The 13,396-nt window shown below is 46.4% G+C and overlaps 1 protein-coding gene across 1 annotated transcript in view; it reads right to left on the bottom strand.

Annotated features, from left to right (window-relative positions):
- HERC2 (HECT and RLD domain containing E3 ubiquitin protein ligase 2) overlaps nucleotides 1-13,396 on the bottom strand; it is a 319,306-nt gene that overhangs the window by 36,913 nt on the left and 268,997 nt on the right. The window contains exons 66-71 of the mRNA XM_038760185.1: nucleotides 12,202-12,391; nucleotides 11,215-11,352; nucleotides 7,411-7,602; nucleotides 4,741-4,894; nucleotides 3,757-3,864; nucleotides 199-330 (exon numbers count right to left, since the gene is read on the bottom strand). Of these exons, the coding sequence (XP_038616113.1) occupies nucleotides 199-330; nucleotides 3,757-3,864; nucleotides 4,741-4,894; nucleotides 7,411-7,602; nucleotides 11,215-11,352; nucleotides 12,202-12,391 (914 nt within the window). The remainder of the gene's footprint in view (nucleotides 1-198; nucleotides 331-3,756; nucleotides 3,865-4,740; nucleotides 4,895-7,410; nucleotides 7,603-11,214; nucleotides 11,353-12,201; nucleotides 12,392-13,396) is intronic.

Here is a 13,396-nt window from a genome sequence, read left to right as displayed (position 1 = left end):
TGCTCTGCACACAGGAAGCGCTCAATAAATACGACTGACTGACTGAATGAATGAGTTGCCAACTTGTACTTCCCAAGCGCTAAGTCCAGTGCTCTGCACACAGAAAGCGCTCAATAAATACGATCGAATGGATGGATGAGCGCACAGTAACGGCTCAAAACGCGCCATTAATTGGTTCGTTAAAGACTAACGTTTTACCTGCCGCTGGCATAATGGGGTAGACGGTGAAACGCCAGCCCCACCCGTTCACAGACCCGTCACTTATGAACTTCCACTTTAATTCGTCTCCGGGAATCCGCAGCTCACTGGACCAGTCGGACCATTCGCGACCTGTCGAAGGAAGACAGCCCACAGGGTGATGGCTTTCAGGATGTCAGTGCTCTCAAAGTCCCGGAATCTTCTTTGTATGCGAAATTAGATCAGTTTCTCGCAAGCGAAATCGCGACTTGGAAGTAATGCTGAGAGGTTGAGTGATTCGCCCAGAATCACCCAGCTGACAATTGGCGGAGCCGGGATTCGAACCCATGACCTCGGACTCCAAAGCCCAGGCTCTTTCCACTGAGCCACGCTGCTACTCTGCTGCTGTGTGACCTTGGACAAGCCACTTAACTCCCCTGAGCCTCAGTTACCTCATCTGTAAAATGGGGATTAAGACTGTGAGTCCCACGTGGGACAACCTGATCACCTTTTATCCCCCCAGCGCTTAGAACGGTGCTTTGCACATAGTAAGTGCTTAACAAATGCCATCATTATTATTATTATTTCCAAATTTATGTTTCCTAGAATAATAATAATAGCGGCATTTATTAAGCGCTAACTATGTGCAAAGCGCCGAGGAGGTTACGAGGTGATCAGGTTGTCCCACGGGGGGCTCACAGTCTTAATCCCCATTTCGCAGACGAGGTAACTGAGGCCCAGAGAAGTGACTTGCCCAAAGTCACACAGTTGGCAATGGAGGAGCCGGAATTTGAACCCATGACCTCTGACTCCAAATAATAATAATAATAATAATAATGATGGCATTTGTTAAGCACTTACTACGTGCAAAGCACTGTTCTAAGAGCTGGGGGATACAAGGTGATCAGGTTGTCCCACGTGGGGCTCACAATCGTAATCCCCGTTTTCCAGATGAGGGAACTGAGGCCCAGAGAAGTGAAGTGACGGGCCCAAAGTCACACAGCTGACAATTGTACAGTGCTCTGCTCTGCACATAGTAAGCGCTCAATAAATACGACTGATTGATTGATTGATAATTGGCGGAGCCGGGATTTGAACCCGTGACCTCTGACTCCAAAGCCTGGGCTCTTTCCGCTGAGCCACGCTGCTGCTCTGGAAACATCTGACGTCTTTCTATCTCAAGTGTCTTAAGCCCTATGTGTTAATGATAACAACGATACTTTTGTTCGCCGGTATGGCATTTTCATTTTTCCGAATCACTTCCACACCAATTGTTGCATTTTACACTCAAGACAGCCCTGTAAAGTAGGAAGAGGCAGGTATCATTATGCTGAGAAGCAGCGTGGCTCAGTGGAAAGAACCCGGGCTTTGGAGTCAGAGGTCATGGGTTCGAATCCCGGCTCCCCCAACTGTCAGCTGTGTGACTTGGGGCAAGTCACTTAACTTCTCTGGGCCTCAGTGAGCTCATCTGTAAAATGGGGATTAAAACTGTGAGCCCCCAGTGGGACAACCTGATCACCTCGTAACCTCCCCGGCGCTTAGAACAGTGCTTTGCACATAGTAAGCGCTTAACAAATACCATCATTAATATTATTATTATTATTACTCCCATTTTATACACGAATAAACCGAGGACCAAGAGGCAAAGCAACTTGCTTAAGGTCACACCGCAGGTCAGAGAGCTGGGATTAGATTGGTGTGGTGATTCCCGGCCCTACTCTCTTTCTCCTAGGCGATATTCCACTCCAGGATGATGATCTAACATGAATCTTATCTTGGGAGAATTAATAATAATAATAGTAATAATAAATGGCATTTATTAAGCGCTCACTATGTGCAAAGCACTGTTCTAATCGCTGAACCCTTCACCTCCAGCACACAGGCTATTAATAACGATACAAGCAATCTGACATGCTTAGTCCAATGCTCCGTACTCAGCCGGGGCTCAGTAAATGTAATCGATTTTGTTTTACTATTTCAAAACACAAAAAGGATAAAGGATAAAGTTGAAAAATGACAGATACCAAGTATTCATTCAATTGTGTTTATTGAGTGCTTACTGTGTGCAGAGCACTGTACTAAGCGCTTATGAAAATGTTAAGCATGGAAATGTTGGTTTCCTTTCGCCTCTGTCTTCTACCCATTGCTAGACAGTGTCCAACAGCGGCATTCTAATGCCCCCATAATAATAATAATGATAATAATAATAATAATAATAATAATAATGGCATTTATTAAGCGCTTACTATGTGCAAAGCACTGTTCTAAGCGCTAGGGAGGTTACAAGGTGATCAGGTTGTCCCATGTGGGACTCCCAGTCTTAATCCCCATTTTACAGATGAGGTAACTGAGGCACAGAGAAGTTAAGTGACCATCCAACCAACGGTGGCTAAACTACTAAATAATTAACCGGCTCCCGGCATTTGATCTTGAAGATGTCATCGCTCTTGGGGAGAGTCATTTTCTAGACTGTGAGCCCACTGTTGGGTAGGGACCGTCTCTACATGTTGCCAACTTGTACTTCCCATGCGCTTAGTACAGTGCTCTGCACACAGTAAGTGCTCAATAAATACGATTGATTGATTAATTGATTGACTGATCTAAAGGCATTCCTGTTTGATGAGTTTTACTTTGCCTATCCTGCCAGAACGGGAGACAATTCACTGGAAATACGAATTTTCCATTCTCAGCAGGGAAAGCAAATGAGAAAATAAGAGTTCACACTATTCTGTCAGCTTATCTTCCCATCAACATCTCAAAACAGATATTCCCGACTGCTTTCTACTCTTTTCACCTGCTGCTCTTCAGCTGACGCTTTTCACTCCTCCCAAGCTCACCTTCAAACCAGACCTCAACTTTCCTCCCCCAACCCACTATGCCCGTCCCTTCCCTTTCAAATCTGCTAAAACCTCACCCCTTCTCTCCCTAGAGCCCTCTTAAAACCTCTTCCAGGGCTTTGCCTTGCTTCCCTGGTCATGTTATCCCCCTAACAACAAGCAAATGTTGGATATTATTTTATTTTTTTTTATGGGATTTGTTAGTGAAGCAGCATGGCTCAGGGGAAAGAGCCCGGGCTTGGGAGCCAGAGTCATGGTTTCTAATCCCGGCTCCGCCACATGTCTGCTGTGTGGCTTTGGGCAAGTCACTTAACTTCTCTGAACCTCAGTCATCTCGTCTGTAAAATGGGGATTAAGACTGTGAGTCCCACGTGGAGCAACCTTATCACCTTGTATTCCCCCCTCCCCCGGCACTCAGAACAGTGCTTTGCACATAGTAAGCGCTTAACAAATGCCATTATTATTATTATTATTACGAAGCACCGGGGTAGACACAAATTAATCAGGTTAGACACAGTCCATGTCCCACGTGGGGCTCGCAGTCTCAAATGCCATTTTACCGATGAGGTAACTGAGGCACAGAGAAGGTAATTCAAGTTAATTCAATTTATTCACTTTCTGCACACTTTTACTACTAGCACCTGAAAGCGTTCTGTAAACGGTAGACTCTCAGAGAACGCCGTTTCCTAAGACAACCGAAACTCTGCTTTCCAAAAGAATAGATCACTGGGAGCTTCCTCACCCGATCGCACCGAGACGATCCTGTTGACGCCGTCCATTACAGTGAGGGGATCGTGCCGCCGCTCCGTGGAACACTGACGATCAAATTCCACCCGGAGCCCTTCCGCACCTGAAGGGCAAAAAGGCACGGAAACCGTTAAAACAGAGTCACCTTTGGTTACTAATACACCAGGGAGATACTTGCATCGCCACAGATTCAATAGGCACAACATATCTGGCCCTGCAATGAAATAACATTCAATATTATGGTATTTGCTTTAGTGTATATAAACCATGGGGCAAGTGCCAGGAAAGATTCATTCATTCAATCGTATTTATTGAGCGCTTACTGTGTGCAGAGCACTGTACTAAGCGCTTGGGAAGTACAAGTGGGCAACATATAGAGACGGTCCCTACCCAACAGCGGGCTCACAGTCTAAAAGATGCAACATAATCACTGCGGGTGCAGTCTCCATTCCACATGGGGCCCACAGTCTAGTAGGGCGGAGAACAGGTATTTAATCTTCATTTGACAGATGAGGAGAGTGAGGCCCAAGAATATGCTTCGTAATAATAACGATGGCATTTATTAGGCGCTTACTATGCGCAAAGCACTGTTCTAAGCGCTGGGGAGGTTACAAGGTGATCCTGTGGTCCCAAGGGGGGGGCTCACAGTCTTTAATCCCCATTTTCCAGATGAGGTCACTGAGGCCCAGAGGAGTGAAGTGGCATGCCCAAAGTCACCCAGCTGACAATGGGCGGAGCCGGGATTCGAACCCGTGACCTCCGACTCCAAAGCCCGGGCTCTTTCCACTGAGCCACGCTGCTTCTCCTCTTGTACGATTCAGCAGTACGTTTTCCCAAAAATCGGAGTAATCATTCTGTGGTCACGAGGCGATACAAGATACGTGATTTGGTGCTCAATATTCCCTCCCGTTCCTTGGTTGCCCGACGGATGCGCGTTCTTTCACGCAAACACACAGACACACACACCCCCCCCGAGTACCTGGTATCTTAACAGTTCCACTGGTGGAAGTATCATCAGTATAAGGATGGCTACTTTCAACGACGACAGGCTGGGATGAGAGGCGGCCGCTTTGAGAATCTGTAGCTACATCCTCTAATTCTGTTACACAGAGCTCCAGTAACATGTCGGCTACCTAAGAGGAGAAAAGGGGAAAACGGAGCGAATGAAAAAGCCGCAGATCCACGGTTCCTGTAGTCGAAAGGTTTAGTCAAGGCCAGTCTTCTCAGAATAACTGGTTCCTGAACCAAGATCGGCCCTGCTGATCACTCATTCACTCATTCATTCGATCGTATTTCCTGAGCGCTTGCTGCGTGCAGAGCACTGTACTAAGCGCTTGGGAAGTCCAAGTCGGCGACATATAGAGACGGTCCCTACCTGACAACGGGCTCACGGTCTAGAAGGGGGAGACATTTCTGTCCTCGCTTCCCACAGGCCCCCCCAGAACCTTCCTTTGGTCAGCCTAGTCAGGCGAGGCCTTAGAGTGGTGGCATCCAGTACAGTCCGGCGCAGTGAGATATGAGGGACCAGACCACCCACCCCCTTGAGCTGCGTGGATGTCATTTTCCCAGCAGTTCCTGGATCGGGATGGCGATCCCTCCTGACCCCAGGCCTGGGCTCCAAAGCTGCCCCATTCCCTACAGGGCTCCAGAAGGGGGAAATACAAGTCCTGCTGGAAGCTGGCAGGGAATTGTCTTTTCTGCACACCATTTTTGATCATTTTCCAATCAATCAATCATATTTATTGAGCGCTTACTGTGTGCAGAGCACTGTACTAAATGCTTGAATCTAATCATTTTCCCTTCTTGTTATTTTCCATCACATATTCGGTGAAGAAAACATACTTACCAACTTAATAATAATAATCATGGCATTTATTAAGTGCTTACGATGTGCAGAGCGCTGTTCTAAGCACTGGGGGGGGAATACAAGGTGATCAGGTTGTCCCACATGGGGCTCACAGTCTTAATCACCATTTTACAGACGAGGTAACTGAGGCACAGAGAAGTTAAGTGGCTTGCCCAAAGTCACACAGCTGATAAGTGGTGGAGCCAGGATTTGAACCCACGACTTCTGACTCCAAAGCCCGGGCTCTTTCCGCTGAGCCACGCTGCTTCTCTAATTTTTAATCTAATAAACTTCTGACTTTTAATCTAATAAACAACAACAATGATGATGGCATTTATTAAGCGCTTACTATGTGCAAAGCACTGTTCTAAGCACTTGGGGGGGAATACAAGGTGATCAGGTTGTCCCACATGGGGCTCACAGTCTTAATCCCCATTTTACAGATGAGGTAACTGAGGCACAGAGAAGCTAAGTGGCTTGCCCAAAGTCACACAGCTGACAAGTGGCAGAGCCGGGATTTGAACCCACGACCTCTGACTCCAAAGCCCGGGCTCCTTCCGCTGAGCCACGCTGCTTCTCTAGTTTTTAATCTAATAAACTTCTGACTTTTAATCTAATAAACTAATAAACAACAACCATGATGATGGCATTTATTAAGCGCTTACTATGTGCAAAGCACTGTTCTAAGCACTTGGGGGGGAATACAAGGTGATCAGGTTGTCCCACGTGGGGCTCACAGTCTTAATCCCCATTTTACAGATGAGGTAACTGAGGCACAGAGAAGTTAAGTGGCTTGCCCAAAGTCACACAGCTGATAAGTGGCAGAGCCAGGATTTGAACCCACAACTTCTGACTCCAAAGCCCGGGCTCTTTCCGCTGAGCCACGCTGCTTCTCTAATTTTTAATCTAATAAACTTCTGACTTTTTATCTAATAAACTAATAAACAACAACAACGATGATGGCATTTATTAAGCGCCTACTATGTGCAAAGCACTGTTCTAAGCACTGGGGAGGTTACAAGGTGATCAGGTTGTCCCACGGGGGGCTCACAGTCTTCATCCCCATTTTCCAGATGAGGTAACTGAGGCCCAGAGAAGTGAAGTGACTTGCCCCAAGTCACACAGCTGACAAGTGTGAGCTCGTTGTTGGGTAGGGACCGCCTCTATACGTTGCCAACTTGTACATCCCAGGCGCTTAGTACAGTGCTCTGCACACAGTAAGCGCTCCCCAGTGCTTAGAACACTGCTTTGATGATGATGATGATGATGGCATTTATTAAGTGCTATGTGCAAAGCAATGTTCCAAGCGCTGAGCACTGTTCTAAGCACTTTACACATAGTAAGCGCTTAAGAAATGCCATCATCATTATTATTATTGCCCAAAGTGACCCAGCTGACAAGCGGCGGAGCCGAGATTTCAACCCATGACCTCGGCCTCCAAAGCCCGGGCTCTTTTCCACTGAGCCACGCTGCTTCTCATTTGTGCTTTGCACTTAGTAAGCCCTTAATAAATGTTATCATTATTATTATTATTTGCTTGAAATCAGATTCCATGAACAGAGCCGAGGGGTTTGACCTACCTGTGTATAATTTTTCATTTATGTGCAAAGGTCCATTAAGCACTCTTGCTCTACCTTCCTTCACCCTGCAGCCCCACATCAAACCCTAAATGTTTTACGGCAGTTGTACGGCGGCTTTCCTAAACGTTATACCGCTGCCCTGTGAACTCTGGAGAAAATCACTGCCGGCCAAGGAAGGCGACGGACATTCGCGAGGGCGTTTTGTTCCAACGTGGGACCTCACCTGGGGATAGGCTGTGCCCATGCCAGAAAGCACCGCGGAAAGGACTTCCTTTCCCTTTTCGCCAGCCCTGCTGGATACGGCCAGCTTCAGCAAGTCAACCATGACCCGCGTATCATCGGGCACTAACAGGCTGGTGAATTCATCCAGGTCCTGGGGCTCTGGGCCCGAAGCTTTGCTTTGGCTCTCGACGTCCTGAAAGACGAAAGGAGCAAACGATTAGGGAAACGGGAAAAAATATACTTTCACCGATTCATTCATTCATACAAAGATGAAAGGAGAAAACGATTATGGAAACGGGAAAAAATATACTTTCACCGATTCATTCGTTCACTCAAAGATGAAAGGAGCAAACGATTATGGAAACGGGAAAAAATACACTTTCACCGATTCATTCGTTCATACAAAGACAAAAGGAGCAAACGATTATGGAAACAGGAAAAAATATACTTTCACCGATTCATTCGTTCATTCACAGATGAAAGGAGCAAACAATTATGGAAACGGGAAAAAATATACTTTCACCCATTCATTCGTTCATTCAAAGATGACAGGAGCAAACGATTATGGAAAAGGGAAAAAATATACTTTCACCGATTCATTCGTTCACTCAAAGATGACAGAAGCATACAATTATGGAAACGGGAAAAAATATACTTTCACCGATTCATTCGTTCATTCACAGATGAAAGGAGCAAACGATTATGGAAACGGGAAACAATATACTTTCACCGATTCATTCGTTCATTCAAAGATGACAGGAGCAAACGATTATGGAAAAGGGAAAAAATATACTTTCACCGATTCATTCGTTCATTCACAGATGAAAGGAGCAAACAATTATGGAAACGGGAAAAAATATACTTTCACCGATTCATTCGTTCATACAAAGACAAACGGAGCAAACGATTATGGAAACGGGAAAAAATATACTTTCACCGATTCATTCGTTCATTCACAGATGAAAGGAGCAAACGATTATGGAAACGGGAAACAATATACTTTCACCGATTCATTCGTTCATTCAAAGATGACAGGAGCAAACGATTATGGAAAAGGGAAAAAATATACTTTCACCGATTCATTCGTTCACTCAAAGATGAAAGGAGCAAACGATTAGGGAAATGGGAAAAAATATACTTTCACCAATTCATTCGTTCATTCACAGATGAAAGGAGCAAACAATTATGGAAACGGGAAAAAATATACTTTCACCCATTCATTCGTTCACTCAAAGATGACAGGAGCATACGATTATGGAAATGGGAAAAAATATACTTTCACCGATTCATTCGTTCATTCACAGATGAAAGGAGCAAACGATTATGGAAACGGGAAAAAATATACTTTCACCGATTCATTCATTCATACAAAGATGAAAGGAGAAAACGATTATGGAAACAGGAAAAAATATACTTTCACCGATTCATTCATTCATTCAAAGATGAAAGGAGCAAACGATTATGGAAACGGGAAAAAATATACTTTCACCGATTCAATCGTTCATTCACAGATAAAGGGAGCAAACGATTATGGAAACGGGAAAAAATATACTTTCACTGATTCATTCGTTCATTCACAGATGAAAGGAGCAAACGATTATGGAAACGGGAAAAAATATACTTTCACCGATTCATTCATTCATTCAAAGATGAAAGGAGCAAATGATTATGGAAACGGGAAAAAATATACTTTCTCCAATTCATTCGTTCACTCAAAGATGAAAGGAACAAACGATTATGGAAACGGGAAAAAATAAACTTTCTCCAATTCATTCGTTCATTCAAAGATGAAAGGAGCAAATGATTATGGAAATGGGAAAAAATATATTTTCACCGATTCATTAGTTCATTCAAAGATGAAAGGAGCAAACGATTATGGAAACGGGAAAAAATATACTTTCACCGATTCATTCGTTCATTCAAAGATGAAAGGAGCAAACGATTATGGAAACGGGAAAAATATACTTTCACCGATTCATTCGTTCATTCAAAGATGAAAGGAGCAAACGATTATGGAAACGGGAAAAATACACTTTCACCGATTAGTTCGTTCATTCAAAGATGAAAGGGGCTAAGCGCTGGGGAGGTTATAAGGTGATCAGGTTGTCCCACGGGGGGCTCCCAGTCTTCATCCCCATTTTCCAGATGAGGTAACTGAGGCCCAGAGAAGTGATGTGACTTGCCCAAAGTCACCCAGCTGACAAGTGGCGGAGCAGGATTTGAACCCATGACCTCTGACTCCAAAGCCCAGGCTCTTTCCACTGAGCCACGCTGCTTCTCAACTAGGCCCTTCGACTCCCATGCCCGTGCTCTGTCTGCTAGGCAAGGCTGCTTCTTTAAATTCCAAATTAGTCCTCGCAGGACTTCAGTAGAAGCGGTAAAAATGTCTTATATAAGAAGTGTTCAAGAGCCAACTTGATACACGGAAAACTTGAACAACAAATCCCGTTGCTGGGTAGGAAGTGGCTCTATATGTTGCCAACTTGTACTTCCCAAGCGCTTAGTACAGTGTTCTGCACATGGCAAGCGCTCAATAAATAAATAAATAAATAATTGCAGCACATAGTTAAGCGCTCAATAAATACGACTGAATGAATAACACGTAGTCGTGTGTGCTGTCCTTCCCTTTGGCTCTGTACAGTAAGTGAATGCCAATAAAATAAAATAAAATAAAAAGGAGGACTTTAAGAGGGCAGAGGGCTGAGCCCCCCAAAACTGGCAAAATTCGATCGCGCGTATTTTGCATTTTTAAGCTGATGCATCCAAGGTTGATTCACTCATTTGCAGAGCTTAGTACAGTGCTCAGCACACAGTAAGCACTCAATAAATACCATTGATGATAAACCAGTTACCAGCGAACGAAAGCGATAGAAGCCAATGGAGAAGAGCCAGTGTTCACAGAGGAACAATTAGGTCGGAAAAAAGATTCTCACAGGAAAAAAAGGATGGAGAAGCGCTTAGAGGTGTGGGGGTTTCCCACGTTTTCTGGATAACCCCACAATCGGGTCCACCATCTATTTACTCATTCATTCATTCAATAGTATTTATTGAGCGCTTACCGTGTGCAGAGCACTGTACTAAGCGCTTGGGCAGCACAAGTTGGCAACATATAGAAGCAGCGTGGCTCAATGGAAAGAGCCCGGCTTTGGAGTCAGAGGTCATGGGTTCATACCCCGCCTCCGCCAATTGCCAGCTGTGTGACTCTGGGCAAGTCACTTCACTTCTCTGGGCCTCAGTTACCTCATCTGTAAAATGGGGATTAAGACCGTGAGCCCCCCGGGGACAACCTGATCACCTTGTAACCTCCCCAGCACTTAGAACAGTGAGCACATAGTGAGCACTTAATAAATGCTATCATTATTACCATATTATATATTAATTATTTTTACTATTATTATTATATAGAGACGGTCCCTACCCAACAACAGGCGCACAGTCTAGAAGACATTTATTCTGATGACTTGACACCTGTCCACATGTTTTGTCTTGTTGTCCGTCTCCCCCTTCTAGACCGTGAGCCCTATTTGGGTAGGGACCGTCTCCGTATGTCGCCGACTTGGACTTCCCAAGAGCTTAGTACAGTGCTCTGCACACGGTAAGCGCTCAATAAATACGACTGAATGAATCCACGGCAGGAAAACAGGTGGCGGGATAAAGCTCGGGCCTCCCAGCCTTCAGTGCCTAGAAACCAGAGTCCCGCTGGACATGCTAGGCCTGCTTCACGGGGCTTCCGAAACGGGTCTGGGGCCTGGAGGAAGCGGCAAAGTTTTCCCACCCAACCCGGGCTCAAGCACGGAGACTCCACCTTGGTTTTCGTCATCGTCTCCGCGATGATACTGGCGGCTCCGGGATCGTCGGTGACGGGGATGAAGGGTCGCGAAGACGCAGAAGCAGCGGAGGGAGTCAGGGCTGACGGGGTCACGGCGTCTTCGGAAGGGGCCGCCTAGTTAAGCGGCACAAATGTGAGCGCAGGACGACCGACGTCCCCGGACCGCCACACCTAGGGATCGATTCTACCAGCACAACTACCGAAACGTGACCTTTTCGAAACGGCAAACCTCCCCCAGAGGGCTTGGTCTAACCTAGGATCCCCTCTACATAGGTTCAAAACGCTTCAACCCTAAGGTTCATAAGCGTATTTTAGGAGCACACTCTTTAATCCCGGCTGAAACTTCAAGCCAAGGGAGTTCGTACGGCTGGGGAAGCCGCGTGGCTCAGTGGAAAGAGCCCGGGCTTTGGAGTTAGAGGACACGGGATCAAATCCCGGCTCCGCCAACTGTCAGCTGGGTGACTTTGGGCAAGTCACTTCACTTCTCAGCGCTTAGAACAGTGCTTTGCACATAGTAAGCGCTTAACAAATACCAACATTATTTATTATTATTTATTTATTTATTCTCTGGGCCTCAGTTCCCTCATTTGGAAAATGGGGATTGACTGGGAGCTGCCCGGGGGACAACCTGATCACTCTGTAACCTCCCCAGCGCTTAGAACAGTGCCGTGCTTAACGAATACCATCATTATTATTATTATTATCCGTGGGAGCCCCATCTAGGCTATCGTCCACCCTCCTGGCGGTCTGCCACAGTGGCCCCCCGCTTCCACTTTTGGGGTTCCTTGCTGCGTGGCTCCAATCGTCCTCGGCGACCTTGAATCCCTCAGGCTCCCCGCTCTGCCTCCCTTCTGGCGACGAGAAAGAAGTCTCCGCTGGGAGCGGGTGCATCACCAGGCTCTCACCAGGCCAGCCTGGCATCAGGAAAATTTGGCCACCGCTTACTTTAAGCCGGCTCCTTACCTCCCCTCTCCGATCCTGCCACGGGTTCGGGCTTAATCTGTCCTCTATGTCAACGGCTCCGCCACACTCCTCCGCGTTCAGGGGACTTCCCAGAAGAGAGCCGTCAGAGGGGGGGACTGGGGACGAAGAAGAGGAGCATTCGACCGGGGCGATCATGCTGGCGGGCATTAGGGCGCCGACCACTGCGTCTCTGAAACCGAAGCAGACGTCCTAGTTGAGAAAACGCACGTCCTTTTCCCCATCCCAAATATGCCAGGCATAACGAGAAGGCTTTGCTACACTTCTTGCTTCACTTCTCTGTGCCTCAGTTCCCTCATCCGGAAAATGGGGATTAAGGCTGTGAGCCCCCCGTGGGACAACCCGATCACCTTTGTATCCCCCCAGCGCTTAGAACATAGTAAGCGCTTAACAAATACCATCATGATTAAGCAGCTTTTTTTAAAGCTTTAACGGAGAGGACGAGCCCCCAACTCCTTACCCAACTGGACCCTCCCACGTGTTCACTGCGATTCTCTGTACACAGGAAGTGCTCAGTAAGTACCACCGTTTTTAAATGTAGTCCACCACGCCCTTTTGGGTCCCCGCAAAATATATATATTTTTTTAATCCTGACCTGGACTGTAGCAGAGTCAAGCCCTCCCTCCTCTTCTTGAAATAAAACAGGTCTGCCCCTGACTCTTGTTTTGGCCAAGAGATACAGGGATGCATAATCCAGCGGAAAGAGAATGGGACTGGGAGTGAGAGGATCTAGGTTCTAATAATAGTAATAATAATAATAATGATGGCATTTGTTAAGCACTTACTATGCGCACAGCACTGTTCTAAGCGCTGGGGGGATACAAGGTGATCAGGTTGTCCCACGGGGGGCTCACAGTCTTCATCCCCATTTTACAGATGAGGGAACTGGGGCTCAGGGAAGTGAAGTGACTTGCCCAAGGTCACCCAGCAGACATGTGGCGGAGCGGGATTCGAACCCATGACCTCTGACTCCAAAGCCCGGGCTCTTTCCACTGAGCCACGCTGCTTCTCTAATCCATTTCTAATCCAATTCTGCCCCTCGTCTGCCGTGTGGCTCTGGGTGAGTCACTTAACTTTTCCGTGTCTCAGTTCCCTCATCTGCAAAATGGGGATTCAATACCTGTTCTCCCTCGTATTTAGACTTGCGCCCCATTTGGGACCCGATGATCTTGAATCC

This window comes from Tachyglossus aculeatus, chromosome 18 (assembly GCF_015852505.1).
Source record: "Tachyglossus aculeatus isolate mTacAcu1 chromosome 18, mTacAcu1.pri, whole genome shotgun sequence".
NCBI classification, from domain to species: Eukaryota; Metazoa; Chordata; class Mammalia; order Monotremata; family Tachyglossidae; genus Tachyglossus; species Tachyglossus aculeatus.
The sequence above is the reverse complement of the archived record's forward strand: the minus strand, read 5'-3'. Positions and strand labels throughout refer to the sequence as shown.